This window comes from Anticarsia gemmatalis, chromosome 11, assembly GCF_050436995.1.
Source record: "Anticarsia gemmatalis isolate Benzon Research Colony breed Stoneville strain chromosome 11, ilAntGemm2 primary, whole genome shotgun sequence".
Taxonomy (NCBI): domain Eukaryota; kingdom Metazoa; phylum Arthropoda; class Insecta; order Lepidoptera; family Erebidae; genus Anticarsia; species Anticarsia gemmatalis.
Genome location: NC_134755.1, coordinates 9,173,869 through 9,197,556, shown reverse-complemented (window position 1 = coordinate 9,197,556; position 23,688 = coordinate 9,173,869). Strand labels below are relative to the sequence as shown.

The 23,688-nt window shown below is 33.9% G+C and overlaps 1 protein-coding gene across 1 annotated transcript in view; it reads right to left on the bottom strand.

Moving 5' to 3' along the window:
- The window catches only part of pb (homeobox proposcipedia), a 45,092-nt gene extending 30,194 nt beyond the window's left edge, over positions 1–14,898 (bottom strand). Inside the window, exons 1-2 of the mRNA XM_076120321.1 lie at positions 14,675–14,898; positions 1,319–1,964 (exon numbers count right to left, since the gene is read on the bottom strand). Coding sequence (XP_075976436.1) covers positions 1,319–1,805 — 487 coding nt within the window. The 5' untranslated portion in view covers positions 1,806–1,964; positions 14,675–14,898. The remainder of the gene's footprint in view (positions 1–1,318; positions 1,965–14,674) is intronic.
- Between the last annotated feature and the right edge of the window lie 8,790 nt (positions 14,899–23,688).

The window sequence follows — 23,688 nt, the reverse complement described above, 5'->3', positions numbered from 1 at the left end:
TGAAACTAAAACAATTTGTTCTAGAACTGCATTAAAATCATACTGGACGATAAAGCGAATTCAAATTTAAGATGGATCGTTTAAAAAATCAAAGTCAAAACTACCCCAAACAATATAATAATGTCACATAATAATTGCGTCAATATTTTCCCAAGCCAAAGTGTAATGTCGCAATTTGTATCACATGCTCTTGATGTATCGGTTACCAGGTGAGAGTCGACGTATGATGATGGATCATCCAGCGCTCATTGTTCTCACCAGATCTTTGTATCAGACAAATTTGGGGTCATTCTGTCTTTATGAACTGTTGTTTAATTGTATAAAAAGCAATGTAGAGTGAGGGATAAAAAGATTGATCTGGCAAGTGAGTTGGATTAGCGAATTGGATTCTATAGAAAAAAATATAAAATAAATATAAATATGGTGTTATTCACTTTTTGGTTGTCCATTTGCCGACTATTTAGAGTATAATTCTAATAGTATTGGTGAAATAAAGCGTATTCAATACATCTGGGATCCCATTCAATCGTCCTTGAATTATATTATATTATTGCCCAAAACATTATATTAGATTTTTCCTATGAAGGACAGCATTCTTTTTTCAATACCTCTTAGGCGTGAAAACAAAATTATGTTAAGGTTTTCTATTGTCTGATTCGTTTCTCAATCTTTTGGCATAATTATTAATTAGTAAAGATTTAGTTTTGAGGTCTATCAAGTTTAGAGTCACGCTTCAGCCTCTGTGCCTCTGTGGTGCTACGAAGTAGATAACTATACAATTCCATGCAACGATGCTCTATATGCTTAGACACATGATACATTTACCTACGAGGCTTGTCAGCGCATAAAAATTATATTCTAAAATGTTCTCACTTATAATTTGTGGTTATAGTGCATGTCGGGTATTCCGTTCCGTTACACGCCATGTTGGAGCGGGTCGGTGGCTCGGATAATACCTCTGCCGACGCGTAGCGATACCACTCCCACACCTAACAACAGTTACAGACACAAAACGTCGTCGCGCCACACAATTCAATATATTTCAGAGTAATTTGATGTTCATTAAAGAAACTCTGGGACCGTGAACCAGAACACAATGGTTGAATAGCCATTTGTTGTTGCCGTTGAAAGGCACAATAATAATTCCGAAGTAGTTATTCACGCGGCAGTTAGGCGCACTTACGAAACGAAAATGTCCGCGTTTGATGGAGCTGCCATCTTCCTATTGGCGAACTACGAGATGGCGATGATAGATAAGTGTTTTAGGCCGCTACTTGCAAATTCGAAAGTCTAAATTACAGTACAGAATGTTACGTACCTTGTTGACTGCTTTTTCTAGTAGTTTTTTTCTCTTTCATCCAGGGATATTCCGGAACGTTGAGCCCGCCGCCAGGTGAAGGCAAGTCGGGCGCGTATCCCGGGGGAGTATGCTGCGGGCTGAGCTCTCCTCCACCTAGCTGGGGTAGAGCAGTCATGAACTCTGCCATAGAAGGCTGGCTGTTGATGAAGCCAGTTTCAGTGCATGTTTCGAGCATGGGGTGCGGCGCGCCCGCGGTGGTGACCGCTGCAAGCCAGAACCCATTGCCCCCGTGCTCCATGCGCGGGTGTTCCTGACCCGGCGCTGGCCCCATCGGCGGCGTGTTCCTCGTCTTCACGGCGAACTCCTCTTCCATCTCATCGCGAACCCCCATACCAACTCTCGTGTGTTGCTTCCCTCTGATCGCGGGGAACTCTTCGCATTTTATCTTGCGCACCAGGGGGTTAGTGTCGAGCGGCAAGGCAGCGGTGTTGCATATCTCTTGCATCGCTATCGATGTGCCGCGCCTTTACCCAACGCGTGATCATTCACGTAACGTACTCTTTCTACGTTTTGTCACATAAGTCATTTTTGTCGTATCTAGTCTATTTCAAATGAAGACGACTTGTTGTAGATAAACTGGATACAAGTAGTCGCATCGTGTTATCTGAAAGAAAAGACATAATTTCAACAATTGTACATTAAATTGTAAATTAAATTATTTGTAACAGTTCCGATTCACCATTTGTAGATAGACCTAATGACGTCGAATAACAATTTAATAACAAAAGAACATTTTGTAATAAAAGTTTATGCACTATCCAGTGTCTGTAGGCTCAATCAAGAGAAGGTTAGTGCCACAATATAAGACGGAGTGATGCCTAATCGCCGACAATTTGGAGCAAATAGAGAGGCGCCAAATTAAATGTAACGGGAGGAGGCTGTTTCGCGGTTATTTCGCAATTACTCGCGGACATTCGACATTACCGGCTTTGTGTCGAATAATTTGTACGGCTAACGTCGTGATGAACTCGCGAATAATGAGCGCGCCAAATTGTTTATTGTAATTTAGCGGCCTTCATGAACTGTATTGCACGTGACTGACAACAATAAAGCTATTAAAATTTTTATGAACGCCACTGAAAATTATGAACCCGAGATGTAGATAAAATGAAAATGACATAATAGGTAATGTATAGCGTATCGCGTTGACGTTGATATCTGTGTGGATGTTATACATTATACACATATACGTAATAAGTAGAGACTATTATGTGTAATGATTGCTGTATTTACGGTATTTGACGTCCAAATTATAATAATTGCAGCTCACGTGAAACATCCTTGTGCAAAAAGTACTAAAATCTAACCCTGCATAAATATTTGAAATAGAGGATAACTGTCAAGTAACAGATGTTAAAGGGGATATGTTTAAAAGATTGACAAGCCTTACATTTAGGTGGTTATGTAGCGAGCTCCCTCGGTCGAGGTTGCGGACGTGTGGCGTCACTTTTATAGCCCACATGTTGTGGGCGCACTACGTTGCACGTACAATACGGACAGCCCCACAACGTTCGATGTAAAGTCGAAAATGTTCGTCGCGCCGATCGCGTTGTTGCCTCAACGTCAATTAAAATTCAAACCGCGTTCGAAATACGATTTTTTCCACTGGAATTTGCGGTGCGGCCCGGAGAAATGGCGGGAACGCGCCTTTTTGTTTTATTTTATTTTTTTGAAAATGGAACGGCTGGCGGTTAAACCTATTTTAATGCGTATGGGTTGCTGTGTGTTTTGAATTAAAAATTTTCCGTCTGTTCTCTTTGCGCGCGGACGGACAATGAAATATAATTTCCTTTTTCTACGTGTGTAGGAAATTATGAATATGTTATATTACATAAATATTTACATATGTAGCACGAGTGATCAAGTTTTTTATTTTAATCCATTTTCAAATGTAAAATTATATCTTCTACAGTCTATGATCACTTAGATTTGATTTTAGAGTAAGCATCCCTTTTCACATGATTTGATAAAAAAATTATGCATGTGCGCCTACTTGATATAAGATTGTTCATTTTATGCTGGATTATTAAAAAAATGCTAATTATTTTTAAACCACTAGCGCCTATTCTATCTTAGAGCTTTGAACTTACATACAAAACATTATCTCAATATTTAATTTAACTTAGGCTTAGTCAAGTAACCCTCTCGCAGTTCCAAATCTGGGCTTTTAAGAAAAAAACAAAGAAAATTTTAAAGCCCCCTTTCCCCTTGTCTCACAGCGGGGTTCCGCAGGTTTTACGCCGCGTTTCACTTTACCGGCGCGCCCTCAAGGGGGAGCCCTTTAAAAAAGCATAAAACGAGAGCAGAGCCTACTTATGAATTTGTTTATGGCCCCATTTTTGCAGAAGTCGACTTCGAAATCTAGGGGCTTACGAAATAACAATATTCCTAATTTAATGCCACTAAATCTTTATTGATACGAGCAGTTTATGTATGCTCATCAAATCTTCCTGCCAGTAGGTAGGATGTATGTAGAAGTGGTTTGCGTATACTGTACGATGAAAATAAAAATATATTTTTATATTTATTCCACACATTCAAGCAATTTAATACCTGATTGATCCTAATACTTCGCTGATTTTTATTGAACATTTCCTTTACTTATTGTATAACTGAAGATTCTAATACGACTAAAATATTATTGTATGCACTTCTTATTACTGCTAAGTCAACATAATTATTTCATTAAAACTTTATAGAAAATTGCCATCAAAAATAAGGGATGCATAATCATAGATGCAGCATTAAAAAAAAGAAAAACGAACCGCACATTTTCACAAAGGCGTTTCTTATTTAAATTTTAAGTAACGTTTTGAACGTATCGTGCAGCAAAAACCAGTCTTGTAATAAAGGCAAGGGATAAGTAGCTATTATCGTCAATTTTGTTATTTACGTACATGGCGTAGAGTAAATAAGTGAACATCTGCGTGCGGGGCCTTCCAAACTAGTGGTTAGGGTCCAATTTGCCGGCCGTAACGATTTCCTCTTCGGGGAATCGAATGGCGTGAGTCCGGATGCCGCCCACAACCTACATACGTAGAATTGTATAGTACATATTGCACGAAGGCTTGTATGTAGTTCAATGTACTCGAAGAAAGCTCCAATTATGACTGGCTTTACATGTAAAAGCATAAAATACTAGGTTTGGTCGTGTTCGTTAGTTGTGTACGATTTACGAGGAATATGTGGTTTCATTGTAATTGTGACTTAGGTACAATCATTCAGTCAACATGACATTATTGCGGTAACAATGAGAAGGCTCATGTAATCAGATCAGGTCAGAAGTCAGTGTAGGTAGCTGATAATGTCATGTCTACTATTAGTCTATCATATTGTTATGTTGGTCATGATATTCGTTTGAAGGAGTACGTATATAATTTAAACAAGACTTACGCTTGAGTATAAAACCTCACCTTTGGTATAAAACTGCAATCTGCGACATATATATATATTAGCTTAGCCTTTGTTCCAAACTATGTCGGAGTCGGCTTCCAGTCTCACCGGATGCAGCTGGATACCAGTGTTTTACATGGAGCGACTGCCTATCTGACCTCCACAACCCAGTTACTTGGGTATTAACACGATACCCTTCGGTAAGACTGGTTGTCAGACTTTCAAGCTTCTGACTACTGTCAACGACTGTCAAAGATCTTCGAAAATGACAGCCGGGACCCACAATTTAACGTGCCTTCCGAAACACGGAGGAACTCGATATGTATAAGATGGTCACCCATCCACGGAACAACCTCGGCAAGCGTAGCTTAACCTCAGAGATCGATCCGTGCGGCTGTTGTAAACTAAGCCACGAGCTCCTCGAGCAATCTGTGACATATAGTACCTAAATATTAGGAGGAAAGTGGAAATGTGCTCTAAAGGACGCAATTTGACTCATTTTCATAGTCTATATAATATACGTGACAGCTCCCCGGTCTACTGTTGGATTCTGAGACTCATGAAGTGAAAACTTTACAGGTGTATCTTATAATTCTGAATAGTATCCGGATTTTCCCAGAATAGTATTCGGATGTGTGTTTTATCTCATTTACTTTATTGTCTGTTACAACCTTGGTTTTACAAAAATATCAACACATGTTAGCATCTTAGATATAGCCTAAAACAGCAAACAAAACTAAAAGATTTTCTAGACTTCTTTTCGGTTTCTAAGCGGTTGTCAACGTAGTAAATAATCTCAAGCGTCGAACGGTAAATCCATGTGCATGCGATACAATCAGTACTTGTCCGTTAGTGGTCATTATTAGTGTTCTCACGCGATGCGTCCACGCAACAATCATGGCGGATTGGCGCATGCGCTTATTTGTCAATCTTTGTTATATGAACGCATGACGTCTCTATGTAGGAATGTGTGACAGTACTTAGATGTAATTATTGATGCTAGATAGTCTTGGGATGAAAAGTGGTGTTCGTTTAAGAGGAATTAATAGAACTGTAGACTGTGCTCAATAGCAATTATAAGTTTAGATAGAGCCCTTAGGAATTAAACAAGACGAACCAAAATACTCTTTTTTATTAAGATCTTGGTTTGGTTTTAAAATCTAATTCTCTATTTGAATAACAATATCGGTTATTGAATCGTTAGCTTGCTCTATTTATTTTGATATTTGATAGTTGCAAGATGAGATGGACAATGGTTAGAAAAACATAGTTTATATTAGAAACGGTATTTCCAAATTGAATATAACTGAGGGAGATTGTATTGAAATTATAATGAATTCAAAATTATAAAAAGTGAAACAATAACAGTCCTTGGTAGCATTTGTTTTCCATAAAGGTAGGGCTCTATTATAGTATCAGTAGTATTAAACTACCACACCCACTTAGCCTTTAAACACATAAGAACATAATGTCTATGTAAGTATATCAGTATATTTTGACCTTGATGTGATCTTGTCGTGTCATGAGTGGTTACTCGACGTTTAAGAATACAAACGACACTATATCGTAGGCTGCTGACATTAGATTTTGTTTTGCAGCCAGTGCTAATCATTAAATGGCCTATATATGTACTATTGCTACTTACAGTATATAAATAATTTTTATAACAAGTGTATATCTGCTTTTTTCAGTACCTATATAATGACTCTCATTATCAGTACAGTCTAAAGAGAGGTAATTTCCGTCTTATTAAAATACTTTTAATTTGATTACAAGTGTTCTGTGTATATATTAATGCAGTTAAAGTTAGTAAATTTGCTAACAACAAGAAAATATAGAGTTAGGAACTGGAGCTTAAGAAAAACGAATCTCACTATAGACACAAATGTGAAATGAAAGGTAAGTATATCGTTGCGGTAGTTTGTAATCCTGTCCCTTGATGTCAACTTTACAAAAATCTTTATAATCGTCAAGTCGTCCTTATGTTGCAGCTTAAATGTGTGCCCGAATGGAACTCAAATAAAGCTTTACATCATGAAATCCTAAAACAACGACAAAGTCTTTTTTACACTAACACTAGCTATAATGATGTTGTTAAGTAGTCATAATACAAGAGATAAAAACAAACAGTATGCAAAACAAATAATACATTCGTTAATAAGCTAAAAAACAAGTGATTTGCGAACGGAAGCTTTATAATTACAACGTTATGTAGACGGGTTATTATGTACTATGTACCAAATTGTTGGCGTTGGGAAACTAGTGGCAGAGGAAACTGTGCAACGTTTTTGATATTAAAGTCTGGTACCTATTAAACTTGATGGTAAATTTAGGATTTTATTCTGAAATGTTGTAATATAAATTCTTGTTTATGTAAGGTAGTGAGGTAAATAAAATAATGAAACATTGTAAATAAATAAAAACAGCATCAAGATTCATTTTAAGCCTGGGTTTTTATTTTAGTTGTGTCCGTATTTTGAAATAACGTATAAAAGTATCTTTTCACAATTTTTATCAAAACAAAAACAAAGAGAAAATTTTAAAACGATTTGTCTATACATCTGACTGTTCGATGATATTATTTCTTAAAATTCTACAGTTAAAAAGATAAGTTATGTATGTCTCTCTACACTATTATTTAGCTATATTTCAGATGTAAATGGTAGAGAAATGAATTTGATTGTGTACCATAACAAGCTTTACTACTTCACTATATAAAAATCTTATTAAGTTTTACTGATTAACATTGAGAAAAACACAGCAATTTAACACGAGATGACAGTGAAACTAACATAAGAAAACTAAAAGGTAGTGGGCTCGCCTCCATTAGAAATTTGCCTATTCCATGTGGTATTAACTTTCTATTTCCATCTGATCTGACCATAGCTAATAAGGAGGGGAATAATTATTTTTTTATATGGCAACAGCAAATTATACTAGTTACGAGAGTGAAGGCAAACAAAAACTAGTTGACATGGAAACTTGACAGCGAAGGTTTCTTAGTGAATGTACGTATTTCTCTAAATTATGAGTTGATGCTAATCATACCGATTTTGTATGATTAATGTTTTGTTTATATACTATAAGGTGTCTGGTTTTCCTTTAATCTTTGAATTTTACTTGACTATTTAAAGAAAACATTCTACATATTTTGGGACAAGGGAAATATATATAGAAGATATGATACAATATTCTCGATTTTGCCAAAAAAATCGAAGGTGTATATTGTATAACCATTTGTATCAAAGACCTTTTAAAATTGTCTTATGTATTTTAAAGACAAACAACATTGGTACGATTTACTAAGAAATTTTAACAAAGACTAACTTAGTATTTATGTTTAAAAAATATTTATTTAATTCCTTGAAGCATTTATCAATGTTTAATGGAGTTTTGAATTTACTCAGCAACATTTCAAAAGAGCTTTATAAATTAAATCATAATAACATGCAATGATTTATAAAATTGACCTACATAAGACTGTTACAATTTAAATCAATAATGTTTCAATAATATGGTCCAAATGCTTTGCAATTCAATAGCTCATTAGTATATTACGGTCTAGATTTAATCTCCTTGCTACATTTAATTTAATGCTAATTGATGAATTGTTTCTACACAATCTTTAAAAGAAAATCGATTCTAGCTAAATGTAGAGGAGACGACGAGCACGGAAAGGTTTTTTTTCGCAGTTTCATAGATGCACGCGAATAGTTAAGAAAGTACATTATGGTATATGAATAGACCTATAGATTACGGAGTGGTTGATGCTTCCAAACTATTCCCCATTTACAAATTTAAAGCAATTTAATAAAAAGTAATACCTGAAACCAGTAATTGATTGAATAGTTTAAAAATTTTGCAAAAAAAGCATAATATAATATTTCTTCCTCATTTTTAAATTGGGAACATAATTAAAATCTCTTACACACTCTAGTACATTTTTTCCTGAACTTCAGAAAAGCTGCAAAAGCCTATAACCACGTCAGCATGAACATTTCACCAAACGAGTAACAGAGCCAATATTAGGTAATAAATAAAGTGAACAAGGCAAGGGTGTATGACAAAACGGTGTGGCGGAAGGTATACGTCATAATTCAGCTCGTAAACGTCGAGGAACATCACGGATCTGCGGTGATTCGTGATGGATCGCGAGAGGGTCGCGGATCTTGTACACCCTGCTATGTGATATGAGATTTATTCTTCTTTTGTTTTAACGGTTTTTCTATAGCCAGGACTTTTTGCGAGACGTCATTTTGACGTTTGTGACAGATAATGGAAAATCTGTCAAAATTGTCAACTTTAGTTCTGACGTTGCAAAGGCAGTCTTTGTAGTTCAATAGCTGATGTCGCATTAATCGGTCTATAGTCTCTTTGTAGTTGTTATTGGTTTTATAATCTTTATTTTCTTAAAATAACAGAGATATTTCTTTGTACATAAATGAAATTGGATCAGTGAAATTAAAATGATGCACACAAAATCTTCTGTAAAAGATATCCAGACCTCGATCTCAACACCCTTGGGTCTTTCAATGTTTACCAATTATTTTTTGATATAGAGATAATAATATAATATGATTTGTTTGTATGTTAATATGTTTTTATAATAGCAAGAGCTAAAAATAATAAAAATGTGCAAAAAAAGAGACAGGAATAAAAATATATCAGTTTACTGATTTGTAGATTCGTTGTAGAAATATTATCAATACACAGTTTTCCTCATAGTTTTTGTCTACATCTTCTACACTGATTAATTCTTATTGTAAATAGTAATCACACGCATCGTGAGCGATGAACAATTTAAACAAAAAATGTGGTCAGTATAAATAATAATTTATTGAATGAAATGAAAATAATTCTGTAGGTATGACAGTTATTAACGACTACCTTCTGAACGTACCTTTTTGGAATCTACAATAGAATATTGCGTTTAATAATAATCGTTTATGTATAAAACACATGATTGGATGGACAACGCACAGCCGAAACACATAAAAAATTTGAAATTAGGTTTGAAGGTTCCTTAGGAACTGTAGAGAAGCACTTAGAGAGGACTTTTGGAAATTCCATGCTGAAGGGGTGATGTTCCATGCGGGCAAAAGCTACGGAAGGAAAGCTACTTTTCTTATAAAATACGTGAAGTGGCAGTTACACTACATATTCTACAGGGAAAGCAACAGCAAATATAAGTACACTAAAACTGCCCATAAAACTTTAATATCTATAAGCTAGCCATGTGAGAAACGTATACGGATGCAGAACATTAGAAACGAGTAAATGAGTATAATTTGGTCGCTAGACGAGTATATTTATAGCTCTGACTACACGTAGACAGTAGGTACTTGTAATCTGTAGGTCGACGCACTTTTAATTACTATGTACATAAGAACCGGTATTACCATAACTTGTATTCAGTATATTTGTAATATTTTTTGTTGGACACGCAATAGAGTAATAGTTTTAGATGGTTTCTTTCCATTAACGTATAGTTTAAGATATAAGAACTAATATTGGATGTGTCGGGCCTGAAAAATGTTTTTTGAAGCCTATTTTTTTTTGTAGCAACATTTATGCCTCTTAATGGTTGTTTCAGGATTTAAATTATAACCAAGCAAGATTTATAATTACACCATATTTTTTTCATAAACTTTTTCCATTACTCTGCCAAATTTTCTCTCAATAGATTCAGTAGTTCAGCTTTTAACATAACAGACCAACAGATATACTCAGGCATTTGTAATATTACGGTAAACTTTACCATTAGTAACAAATAATCAAAAGTTTTCTATTAGCGTTAATTATTTGGCGACACCTCGTGTCTCAGTGCCCTGATTGAAGCGAGTGATGGATCACGAAAGGGTGTGCATCCCCTACTTATTACTTAACACTGATACACACTTACCTTACTTACTGTACGAAATGTGTACGAAAATGGATTTTCTGAAGGGAAATGTGAGTAAAATATTTGATAGTGTATGAAAGGGGTTGTAGAACGCAGTGATTCTAACGGAGAAGCATAACTTGCAGAGCTTGCAAAGCTATGTAGTGTAGGATTATTTTAGAAAGATTTAAAAACCTGTGTATTTATTTGCTTAAAGTTAATAATAACTAATTAGACGTTTTTAACATATTTCTTTACAACAGAAGGAATATAAGTGTATATAAAATATGAAGAGAATGACTTAGTAATGCCCGGAACGAATTCGTACGAATGATTAGAATTTTAACTATTGAATATTACATAATTAATTTTGGAGACATGGTCCAAATCCTCTCTCATTCTGGGAGGAGACTTTAGTATCGCGAATTTGGTTACAAATATGTTTCTTATTTAAAAAATATTGGATAAGATGCATAGTAGATCTCTTGTGGATATTTAATTGATGTAAATTGCTTTATACAGTTATTAAATGGGACAATAAAATCAGTTTTTGCAGTACATTACAAAACAATAAACCGCACAATATATTGTTAACAACACATGAACACTCACAATATGTTTATAATATCACAAGGGTAACAGCTCGTAAAACAGAACATAACTGTTTACGTCAAATATGAATTCACAACACGTATCACTTACTATATGTATAGCGTTACTTGAATATTACTTGTTGTATGAAGCTTGTTAGGTACTTGGTTGTAAAATATACAAGTACTACTTAACTCTGGATAACTTATTATATCGAAAAGATTTTGAAAGTATCTTTAATATAGTTTTTCATCAATCAGTTAGGCATTCTGGTAGATATACCGTAAGAAGAGTTTATTTTTCCATCCTTGAAATTTATTTTTATGAAGATTTTATGTAAGAATGTGTGGATAATCAGTTAGAATTATGAAATTAATTGTCAGATAGATTTATGTGACGATGCACGACAAAAAAAACAGTGAAATCTTTTTGACAAACTAACCAGCAGTTTTTGAAGATGATGAAATTGAAAACTATTATCATAAAAAATATATGAGAAATGAAATATGTATCTAGATAATATTTTTAATATTGTAACTGAATGATTTATAGTATTTAGGCGGTAGGTAAAGATGTGTTACTTTTATTTGTTGAAATAAATTCTTGTGTACTTTATAAACTGTATAGTATTGATAGTTATAATTTATTTTTTAAATGGTAACAGTTGTTATATTTGTTAAAGCATTTTACAATATTTATATGTTCTTCTAGTTATGATAACTTTTCACGGAAGTATTGACAAGCCGGTAGAGGACGTAACTCGCTTTAAACGAACTAAGTAGATTTGTGGTTTTTAACTACCAATTCATTGCGGATAAAGCGTGAGCAGTAAAAAAAATACGACTACTGGAAAACCGTTTTAAAGGAGATCGGCAGATTTCGTACAGCTTAAAGTTTGTGTTGTTTCGTAACAGAATTTGTACCACTTATTAAGGGGACTAAGTCACTTATTTTTATTTGGGAGTATTATTTTTAGAAGTCCGGATTAATTAGAAAGTATTTGTTTATTTAAATAATAATTTTTGGTCCATGGCTTATATTTGTTGACAACTAAAGAAAAAGAAAATCTCATGAGACGTCACTTTTCGTCTGACGTCTACGCATCCGCCAATTTGCTGTTGTTTTGAATTGTGGTTTTGACAGCATCTGAGCAATTTAGCGAACTATCGGGGCTTCTAAAAATGGACATAACTTTTACCTCCCAACTTTTAAAAATATAAGAATTTTAAAATAAGCTTGTCTATCATATTAGCTACCAATTAAAACAAAAAGTAAACCTAAACATGACATTTTATAAGCTGTACGAATTCTTCATATAAACCTGCCGTTCGCCTTTTGTTACTAGAACCGTAAGTAAACTAATGTCAAAAATACAGATCTGACAGCCTGTCTACAATTACGTCTTCTAAATGGCATATTTTTTTAACTCGAACCGATTCTTTTACACGGTTAAAACTATATTCTAGCCTTATAACATTTATGAAACAACAAAAACCCGTACATACCCTTTATTCCCCTCACAAACACGATAAAACAAAACACGTTCAACACAAACCGAGACAAGCTTATATATTTGCACGATTCCCACGGTTTCACACTGAGCAACACATATTATGTAGAAGTACCAAGCGACGGAACTCAGTGGGATGCAACGCCGACGGTGGGCGTGTCGGCCTCGTAACCGCCCTTCAGACCCGCCCTATTAGTAAAGCCTTCGTACCTAGCCTAGGTGAGAATTAGTTTCAGTTATCTATTATATTGGCTGTAAATCTTATGCGTTTATTGAAGATATGAACCGAGTATTAAGATCGAAAGAGGTTTCCGATTGGTTGTTTCAGGTTGTTGTGGTTTCTGAAAATATTAGTTATGAAAATTGTGTAAAGGATTAATTGTTTGTTAATATGACAGTACATTTATAGTACTTGATAAGTATTACACTAACTAATGTATGTATGTATGAATAATGCTGATTGTTTACGAAGCTTAGATTTTATTGTTGGTTGTGGGGTATCTTTAAACTATTGAACCGATTTTGAAATTTATTTGACCTTATATCTTTAGATAATTTATTCAGAAAAGCAAAAGAAGGAAGAACGGATAAGTCTAATATATCTGATAGTTAGTGTATGAAAATTCTGTTTATACTCTCCTTGGTAAGCTAACCAATACTCATTCAGAAGTAGTGAGAACAGCTTTAAATATCCAAGATATTATGTATATTATACTTCAGTACTACGGATAGAATGGATACTCACATAAAAATGCAATTATTCGTACTACGATGGAGAAATATAAATTTTAAACGCAGTTTCGTAAACCTTAACAATTAATTAATAATAATTAGTAAGTAGGTATTTCTATGTAATATTTTTAACATAAGTTGTTCACATTCTCAGAAAATAGATTTGTTTTTTCAATTATAAAACTTCATATAGGTATAAAGATGTATTTAGAGGAACTTAATACCAAATCTATTCTCTACCTGTAAGCTGTAATGGAATATAGACATAAGAAGATCTAGGTGTATAAGTAGTAGAACTGAAAGAGAATCATTGTAACGAATTAATATTCTCGATCAAAAACAAGATTTTGTTATAGTAACACAGGGAGAAAAGAGATATAGATAAATATAGGTATAGGTATTTAAAATTAGTAAATATAAGACTAACATTAATTGAAAATAATCAAGAAATCGTTTCCAATTGTTGTTTTGTTATTCATATAATATTATCATGAATTGACATTCTCTTAATATGCTGGCTATACAATATGTACTGCGTTGTACGATATTGACTGCATGTAGCGGGTTTGATTCTCAACCCGTAATAAATTACCTTATTTGATGATTAGTTGTTATTTTATTCATTTGTAGAGTCTTCGTCAACACCATTCGAAACTAAATTCAATTTTAAATATAAAAATTTGACTTTAATTAACGAATAATAAAGCAGCTGTAGATTGAGTAATTACTTAAATAAATAAAACCTAAATATTAAAACGTACGTAAAAAATACTAAGTAGTCTATAGTAACAAAACAATTACGATTCATACATTCACAGTTTAACGTGTAAATTGTCGATCAATCATACATACAAATATGTTATGAAAGCAAAAACAGAAACCCGATACCGTATACCTATTGTTTGTTACACAATTATACGAATTAGTACCTACTACTTGAAGAAAACATGCATTTAATAAATCATATTATGTTATTATGACACATTGTAATTGCCTTGTTAACCTTTGCGGTAAAGAAAATCATTTAAACTTATTTATACCTGTAGTTAGGTACATATATATTGACTTATATATAGCTCTATATGTGCCTATATGTATATATTATCTTACGTAGGGCTAATATATGATTTGAATTGTATTATTGTTATTATTAAAATTTAATATATTTGTTTTGTAATAAATATTTGTAAATAATTAAGCAACTTACACATCAGCACGGTGTTTCAGCAAGTAGAGCCAACACAAAAATCATAGTCATTATCCAATCACTAAACACATCACTACACTATAACTTGAGTATATCAATATTCGTATCCGATCACAGAGTTCACACAGTTCTTACACTATCCACCTACAGTCAGCAAAAAAATGATCAGTACAAAATAATTGTTATCAGAGTTACTATCGGAATGTCAGTGTGGCGTGGCGACTGTCAACTGTCTACTAAACGAATCGTCACTGCTTGCTTGCCGCCATGCCCACTTCCATACAACACAATACAACAATAACCAACAACTGCTCACAACACACAAATGAAAATCACTCTTAACCCCAAAACTAATGACTCAGAATTCGACTCTACATTACAGACACTTACGTCGTTCTGCATAAGCAGCGCCAGTATAAAATATATTCTCTGCACCGCTTACGCCAACGCACTACACAATCTGCCGTCTCCTTCCCTTTCCATGTTTGGAATGTTAGTTTTAAATTAAAGTATTGTTTTAAGTTTCACAAACATTTTTTTAGCTATTCCAAAATAATATTTTTTAAGAAGTTATCGTACGAATCGATTTTAAGACGTCTTTGCAAGAAGTGCGGGACTTGGAAAAGATAAAAGTTGTTCCTGTGGCGCATCTCGCACAGACCGAGTATCGCCGTCTCATTTACTCTCATATTTCTTGTTTGTTTCACATCGCGCGATTGGGCCAATAGCATTTACGGAGCAACCCACCTTACGGCATATAAACTAGCGTGGAATATTGTGCTCTATCGCTTCTGAATAAAGTTTAACTTTTTACCATTTAATTCCGAGTTACCGGCGTTTGTCACGCAAGAGTTCTAATTTTAAATCAAGTGTAGGCGGAGCTCTCGTGTCGGAGCTTTTATATTGAAAAACAAAATGTCTTTAACGAAAACCTGTTTTGAGAAACTTAAGCCTTTTATGTACGGAAGTTTTAAGTTTAGCGTCGACGGCGACATAGAACCTTTCGTCACGGGGACTCGCTTCGAGCTAGTCCCGCTGAAATAAAGTAAAAAACTTTAGTAACCGGCTTGTCGGTATTTTCCTTTTGTTTGATTTTTGTTTTGTGAACGGGACATTGCATGAGAAATGCAATGCAACAATATGGCGTCGTATTCATCTTTACCGTACGTATGCAATTTTCATGGATTATTGAGATTCATGAAGGATGAATATAGATAAGGCTTTGGTTTGTATTTATTGTAGAGTTCGCTGGTAGTTTTAGAAATACTTTCATACAGATTCAGCTCTATAGTTATTATAGTAGATAAGTTTATCTTAAAAGGAGATGAGCAGTAGATATATTGAGGAGGTATCTAGCAGTTCGTCTGGTTGTGTCGTCTGTTCGCCGGGTGAACTCATTACGGGTGTCGGTCAAGGCCTCGAGGTCGCTGCGGTGGGTGGCCGCCTTAATTACACCCTACGATTTAGGACTTCTTTTCTCGTGTATTGTACTCATGCCTCATGGCTACATTCTTGTGGCTATGAACGTGTGACTATCGTGATCTACGCTTTTTATAAGAGTCTCTATACTGGGAACTTATTTGAAGTTATACTTTTCATATTTTCTAATGGCTGTTACAATTTCAAGTATCGATTTTTTATTTTTTTATTTGCAGTCACTACTTTTTAAACTTTGCAAACTAGACAAATGTTTCATAATAATATAGAATTATGTTTAATCTAATTAACTTGAGGGACAAATGGGTTTATTTTCCTCCAGTTTTAGTATCAATTGGTCTGTAATGTTTTATAAATTAAACTTAATGCAACGTTATAGCCTTTAGCAAGTAGTTTATCGTTGAATATGCAAGAGGAGACTTAAAAGGAATAATTAAATGTTAAAAACTTATTTAAGTATTCCACAGAGCGACGTACTGTGGCATCAGTTATTCAAAACCTGTTCGACTCATTACTTACGTATGTACTTCGTATATTCATAGGACTATGATAAATAATTATATCTACAAGACCTAGGCTTTGTGTTGGGATGTTTAATTACAAAATTCATTTAGTAGGTATAACTTTTATTTTAATATAAATGTTAAAATATTTATGCTTTAAAAAAGTTATGTAAACAACAATGTTTTAAAATATTTATAAACCATCCTATAAAAAATATAAGGCTTTTTTGTATAATTAAGGCACTGAACAAATTAATTTTAGTATAATCTCTGAGTAATATTTTTTTTATGTTGGTTTCTCTTCTCGATCCAAAAATTTTGCAAATATATTAAAAAATGGTAGAGCCGCAAAAAATCTTCAAATTATAAGAGTTTTTAAAAAGTAATCCCACGTTTGCAGTGATCGCGCTCTGTGACAAAAAATTGAAGTCTTGAACAACGTCAAGCATTTTAAGTAAGATTTTTAAGACTTTCTACTTTAACTTTTGAAGAATTGTTAATCCATGCCAAAGTAGAAAAACTTTGAGATTTGGACAAGATCGTGGTCTGAACTTTATTCTTATAAAAATCATTTAAAATCTGAAGGGCACGATTGAAGGTTCACAGAAAATGAGTAAACTGTTAAGATATAGGATTTAAATTTTTGCCCATAACATACTGCAAGCTAGCAAGTTTTAAATATTGTATTTTCAAATTTTGGAACAGACACTGTAAAAACAAAATAAATGTAATCATTTTCATAAAATTTTAAATATTTTTTTCTCACATTGTATAGTAAGTTAGTAAGCTGGTTTGGCTAGAATTGTTGAACTTTATAAAACTAAAATAAACGAGAGAGATACTCTATTTGAACGCAACTTATAAGAAGAAGATTTGTGCGATTTTGAATGCCTTATTGACCATTGAAAAAAATACCATAATATTATAAGTGCAAATTACCGCATATCATTGGTTTATTACGACCGTAGTCATCCTTTTCAGTGTACACTCTTCGAGAACCTTTGATTCTCATTCCTACAAAACAAATGTAAGTGAAAAAACGCATCAATAACTAAAACGTTTAAACGTTTACTGTAATTGTAACTTAGTGTAACATTACAGTGATGATTAATGTACATATCGCGGTACTATTTTAATTAGAGTGTATCAGACGCTAATATGTGGTAATTATGCAATTAATATGAGATTGTGGACTATTGTGTGCTAATGTCGGTAAGAAATATGGGAGTCTATTGTTTTTAGAACATGACTGTATTACAACTCAATTGAATGAAAGTGGAAAATGAGGACGAAAGCTAAGATTGTTAATGATTCCTTTAAATCCGATTTTTTATTTAAATTAAATTTATATTCGTTTTAAAGTGGATTCAAACAGCCTCAAAGGGACTTTAGTGGTAAGGACGTCAAAATATTTAACTCATAATTTGACCTCGGCGCTTTTTCTTTACTTTTTGTGATAATAGTAGTCTATGGCTTTGAAATAATACCAATGACCAGTGACAATGTACTTATGCCGCAGTTTCACACAAGTTTAGCAGTAAGTCATCAAAATAAGCACATTACTTTTCTACAGAAATGTAAGAAAAACTAAAACAATAATTCCAATTTCCGTTACTTTTCATCATTTTTACGTATCAACTGAAAACAACAAACAATTTTACGGTCACACACACTTTTTTTTTAAACAATATGACATCGGTAAGTCGGGCGACAAGTGATAAGGTATAATTTAGCCTCATATTACATGACATGTGCACGAGAGGGTTGACTGTCATTAGTGTCAGATGGACCCACCGTCTGTCAACGTTACGAGGCTGCAGTCAACGGGTTATCGTGCCTTTGAGTCAAGGTGAACTGTTATTTTGACATCGTATTATGTATTTTGGGACATACTTGCTTGAAATAAAAATGTATGCATTTCCAAAATCATGATCTAGCATATTATTATATCTCATAGTTGAAATATCTCTATATAAAAAATACTAAACAGACTATGTACTTCTTTTGAGAGCTGTAAAGTAGAGTTATAATTTTTATCTTAGAACCTTTTTTTTCTGTCATTCGAATTTAGTCAAAATGATCTGTTCATCATCCTGGTACTATTGAAAAGTCAAATGAAATTCAAAATACTAACAGTTTTGTAAGTATATTGTTATGGTTTTGATTACAATAAGTTCGAGTTTTTCCATTTACGCAATCAACCTTAAAAAAAACTCCCTCAACAATTCACAACCTTAATTAAAAAATAAACAACATCCACAAACAAATCTCATAATCATAAGATGTAAAACATAACGGTACATTTGTTTCATTTACAGTTCCTTTCGTTTGCGGCCCTTAATTAGGCTGAGTTTCCTGTAGATTTGCGCCCGTTTGCGGCGTTTGCGCCCACCTGTCGTATGCGCCTGACGTACCTATCGCCGGCTTGCCACCCAAATTAATTATACCCATTGATTAATACCCAAGCATCCGCCAAAACTTAATTATACGGAGGAATTATTTCGCGAGTTTTTGTTGCGTGAGCGCCCTTGTTATAACAGAGTTTCTGTTTATGAAATTTTCTTTTAGTTAACTAGGAAAATTCGGTTAGACCAAAAGTTACTTTCGACATTTTTAATACTAACAACTTTCGAATCTACTTTTGTTGGTCTTAATGAATTGTTTTTTTCACATTACTGTCTCTTATATAAAATAAGAGACAGTAATGTGAAAAGGAAAAAAAATATTTAGGTTTACTTTTGAAGCATATATTTCTTCCTTACCATTACAATTTAAATGGCTACGATGTATCAAGAGTGATCCCGGGGCAGTTCAGTGCACCTCGCTGCACGGCCACCGCTTTTTGTGGCGTCTCGAACACGCACACCCGCTTATTTGCCATCATTAATCATTATTTCGGCCCAGCGATGGACCGCTGTATGCCTCACAATTTGAGAAAATAACCCTTTTTTGTATTTTAAGTAAGTCGGTTTGCAATACGGTCCTCGGAGCGTGGCGATCGCATGCCTGCATTATTCAAATTATGCGTGGATGCGAAGATTGCTGTGTGAAATAATCCTGTTGCGTACCGGGAATCGTTTATTGTGTGATGATACCGAATGAGATCGTTTTCTAATTATTGTAGCCTGGCAACATGAAGCGAAGTAATATGCGTTTATAATTCAATTTTAATTTTTTCAAAGTCGTGTTGTAAAATGGACTGAATATACCTACAACATCACAGTGCAGAAAATTGAGTAAAATAATTCCCTCCTGCTTTTTTAGGAGACTTAACGCAGCATAAGTTAACAATATTCTTAAGTGGAGTAGGTTAATTTCTTTTCGAATACTGTTCGCTGGTTCTAATAGTGAAATCATATTACAGGATTTGTTACATAAAGTAATTTAACAGGTGCTTCTCTTTCCGATGTTTATACAGAATTGGTTTCCTTAAGTCGGAATATTAATGACTGGTATCCTTTCCGGTTACCGATGGGAGAATTACATTAGTGAAACTTCTTTTTGTGCAACGATTAACAGACAAAAACAGGTTGAGCGTTGCATTGTATTTTTTTCTGTCTATTTTTTATTCTGTCAGTCTTGACGTTTAGTGTATGACTGGAAGCCGAATGTCAGATTGAAATTGAAGTTGCTTTCAATTTCTTAGAGCCAGTACCAATTTTGATATAATAATATCTTATCTAGTTGGACACGTTCAAAAATCTAATTCTTTCGTTAAGTTCTCGCAGTATAGCAGAGCTAGTGGCACATTATTCTGTACTACTATAGAGTAGTATCTTTTATGCTCTAAAACGAATTTTCCACAAATTGCCGTAAGTCGTGGAACGCTTCTCAATGATAGATAAGAGGTGTTTCTTATTTGTTATCACCTACCTTTCTTTAAGTACAAAAAAAACTCAGATCGACAGTTCAGACAATTATTTTACTACTGAAGATTATTTCCCCCAGTTTTAAGTATAAAAGATAGACTTTTACCGCTTTAGTTTTATATTCAATCTAACCAATAAGAATACCGCAATAAAACTTTATTCACACACGCGAACAGTTCTGATAAAACTACTTACAAGCAAAAGCATGTAGCGATTGTTATTTCGCTATTTATTACGTACGATGGTATCGATGGTGGCGGCGCAATGTTCCTCGCGGATCGTATCAAGATACGACCATCGTATGAATAATTACACACCATATAATACGTTTTACTTGGAATGAAGTTGTTTCTGCTGCGATGGGTCGCGATAAGTTGAAACTAAGAAAGAAATCGTTGTTGGTATTTTTTTAATTATAGTTTAGATGGAGAAAGTCTGCGAGCTGTCTACTGTAGCACAATACTTTTAAGACGGGACGTGAAGTCGTTTCCTTATTTGTCAAAAATATTGGCCTTCGGTAATGGCATCGTTTACAAAATCATTGCCTATTTTTTTTGCAGTGCGCAATCAACTGTAACCTTTCAATAACATAACACTTACCGCATAGGCTATCTCCTTTTAATTTCATATATAAAATTCTCGCGTCACAGTTTTCGTTACCGTACTCCTCCAAAATGGCTTGACCGATTCTCATGAAACTTTGTGAGCATATTGAGTAGGTCTGAGAATCGGCCAACATCTATTTTTCATGCCCCTAAGTGACACTTTTTTTTTAATTTTTATGGCAAAACAACGTTTGCCGATTCAGCTAGTATACTTATAATACTAAGTATAGTTTATCATCTACGGAAATGTTTTTCCAATGCAGGAGATAAAGTTGCACATTGTTTTTAATCACTAAACATTATAACTTCGTTCTTAGTTTTATCTACATGTTAAAAGTTTGCAATATTCCATGTATAGAGAGTTATAAAGTCATAGTATTTTATAAAGTCAGCGGCAGGTGCGATGTGTACCCGGTGCGCGGTGTATGGAAACGAATGTCGTCTTTACTGCTAACATTTGGACAGATCCGGTGTCGGCCGTAAACTTCACAAGATATCACGAACGTGCGCGCTCTTATATTGTTTTTGACAGATATTATTTTAAGTTTGTTATAACATTTTATCTGAACTATCATAAGTTAGAATAGAAACTCATGTCTGTTTCTAATGGCAGTGATAGAGAGGGTAGAAGATCACTTGCATTGTCACAAAACAAATAATGTATAGGTAGGTATCTTTGTTGATAAATATTCGTAGAACTGCAATATTATTATTGATCATAGTTTACAGTGTGCAAAAAAGAGCCTGAAAAAATGTTGGTACTATGGCAATATGGCTACTTATTTTCAAAAGATAATCGTCGTCGTAATCGTTAGAGGTATTCGCATTTTAGGAGGAGTTTTGGCACTGTTTTAAAATTGACAAAAAAAAACACGAGATTAAAAATTGTCAAGCACTAGAATTCAACTTTTTTCAGTAAAAAAACGTTCTTTATTATAAAAAATTTAAGGCAGCATTTTGATAAATGTTCGCTACACACGAGGTGATGTTTAACAAATTCTTCGCGTAAGGTGAGTGCAGTACATACGTAGTGGTGTTGCAGGCGCGGGATGCGCGGCGCGGGGGGCGGCGGTAACAGATGCGCTGCATTGCCGCCGCGCCAACTCCTGCTGAACGACAGGCATGGATTCGAGCTTTAGTTTTGATTACTTTCGCGATGTCTATTAAATATTTTTTATGGAAGAGTTGTACCTACTAATATAAGTTGTCTTTAAATATGAAAACGTTAAACGAAGTCTCTATATTTTAAAGACATTAATTGTTTGATGACAAATATACAAAGGTGAATTTGTCTTTAAAATATTTTTTCATTGAAAACAAATATTGATGAAATATGAACTGGATAAGTAAGAAGTTTATATCCCATGAAAATTCAAATATCTAGTAAAACTTAATTAGTTAGATTTACACTAATTTAAAACGTTTCTATGTCCCAATGATATCGTAAAACTGCTGCTTTTCTGTTCAAATTTTTATAATGCAACAAAACAATCAAAATATGCATGAACAATGAATAACCTTCAACAAAATTGAGTTTAACCGCGAAGCGCTGACAATGTCAATTCGTCCGTATCGACCTACAAGGTATCCTTGACCAATTTTTTATAAAATATAACTAGGTAAATTACTTGTTTACCTAATTTAAAATTGTTATTCATTTTGTCTATGTATGGCTCAATGATTTTTCCTGCATTTATGAAAAACTAGAATAACTCTAGATACTAAATTAATAAAAATAATGAAATAAATATTAATTTCACAAAATCAAACTTATTCGAAACATCTCACTCTGTTAAAACGTATTCTTGCACCCCAAGTTCGTCCCTGCACCAAAACGCGAGGGAGCGTCGATGACAAAATACAAATTTTATTTTATTAAATTCAAAAAAAGCCTCCTATGATTGATAGGAGCGCGCCCTCTCAGTTTTGGTGCATAACTCTTGCTACTCAATAAAATGGATCATTGATTTCCTACAGAAATACAACAACCCATTTTTTATATAAATCGCTAAACTATGGCGGAACAACGAATAGTTTTTTTTTTTACTTTTGATTATTTTGTATTTTTTATATATATTTTATTTTGCTGTTTAGTGATAGTTTTTAACACGGGTCTTTACTGGGTGGGTGCATAATACTGCTTCGTTAAGTACTGTATCTTTAACTGTGGTTTTCAATTCTTCTTTACCTAAAACCGGTGTCGGTGTGTGAGTATGAAAACGTTTGCTGACTATCCAGCAGAAAACCGTCACACGCTTCAAATAAGTAAAAAAAGCCCCTAACGATACCTCCTTATAAGATGATGAATAATGTACCTATCTTCCAGAACAATTATTAACTTATTTATTCTAGATTTACGTGGCCACTAATTTACGATACGGGCATAAATATCTCGGTAACCGGTATTAACAATGTGGCAGGACGATCACCAAGGTTTAATGTGTTGACCGCGCAAGATATATCAGCGACAAGTGGCCGCGACTTGTTTACAAGAACACGACATAATGGCCTCAGTGGAAAATATCTGAATGTTCCGCACTTGACCTGAGACTTTCACCCTTCGTATCGTGATAGAAGTATCGTCAATAATTATGACTTTG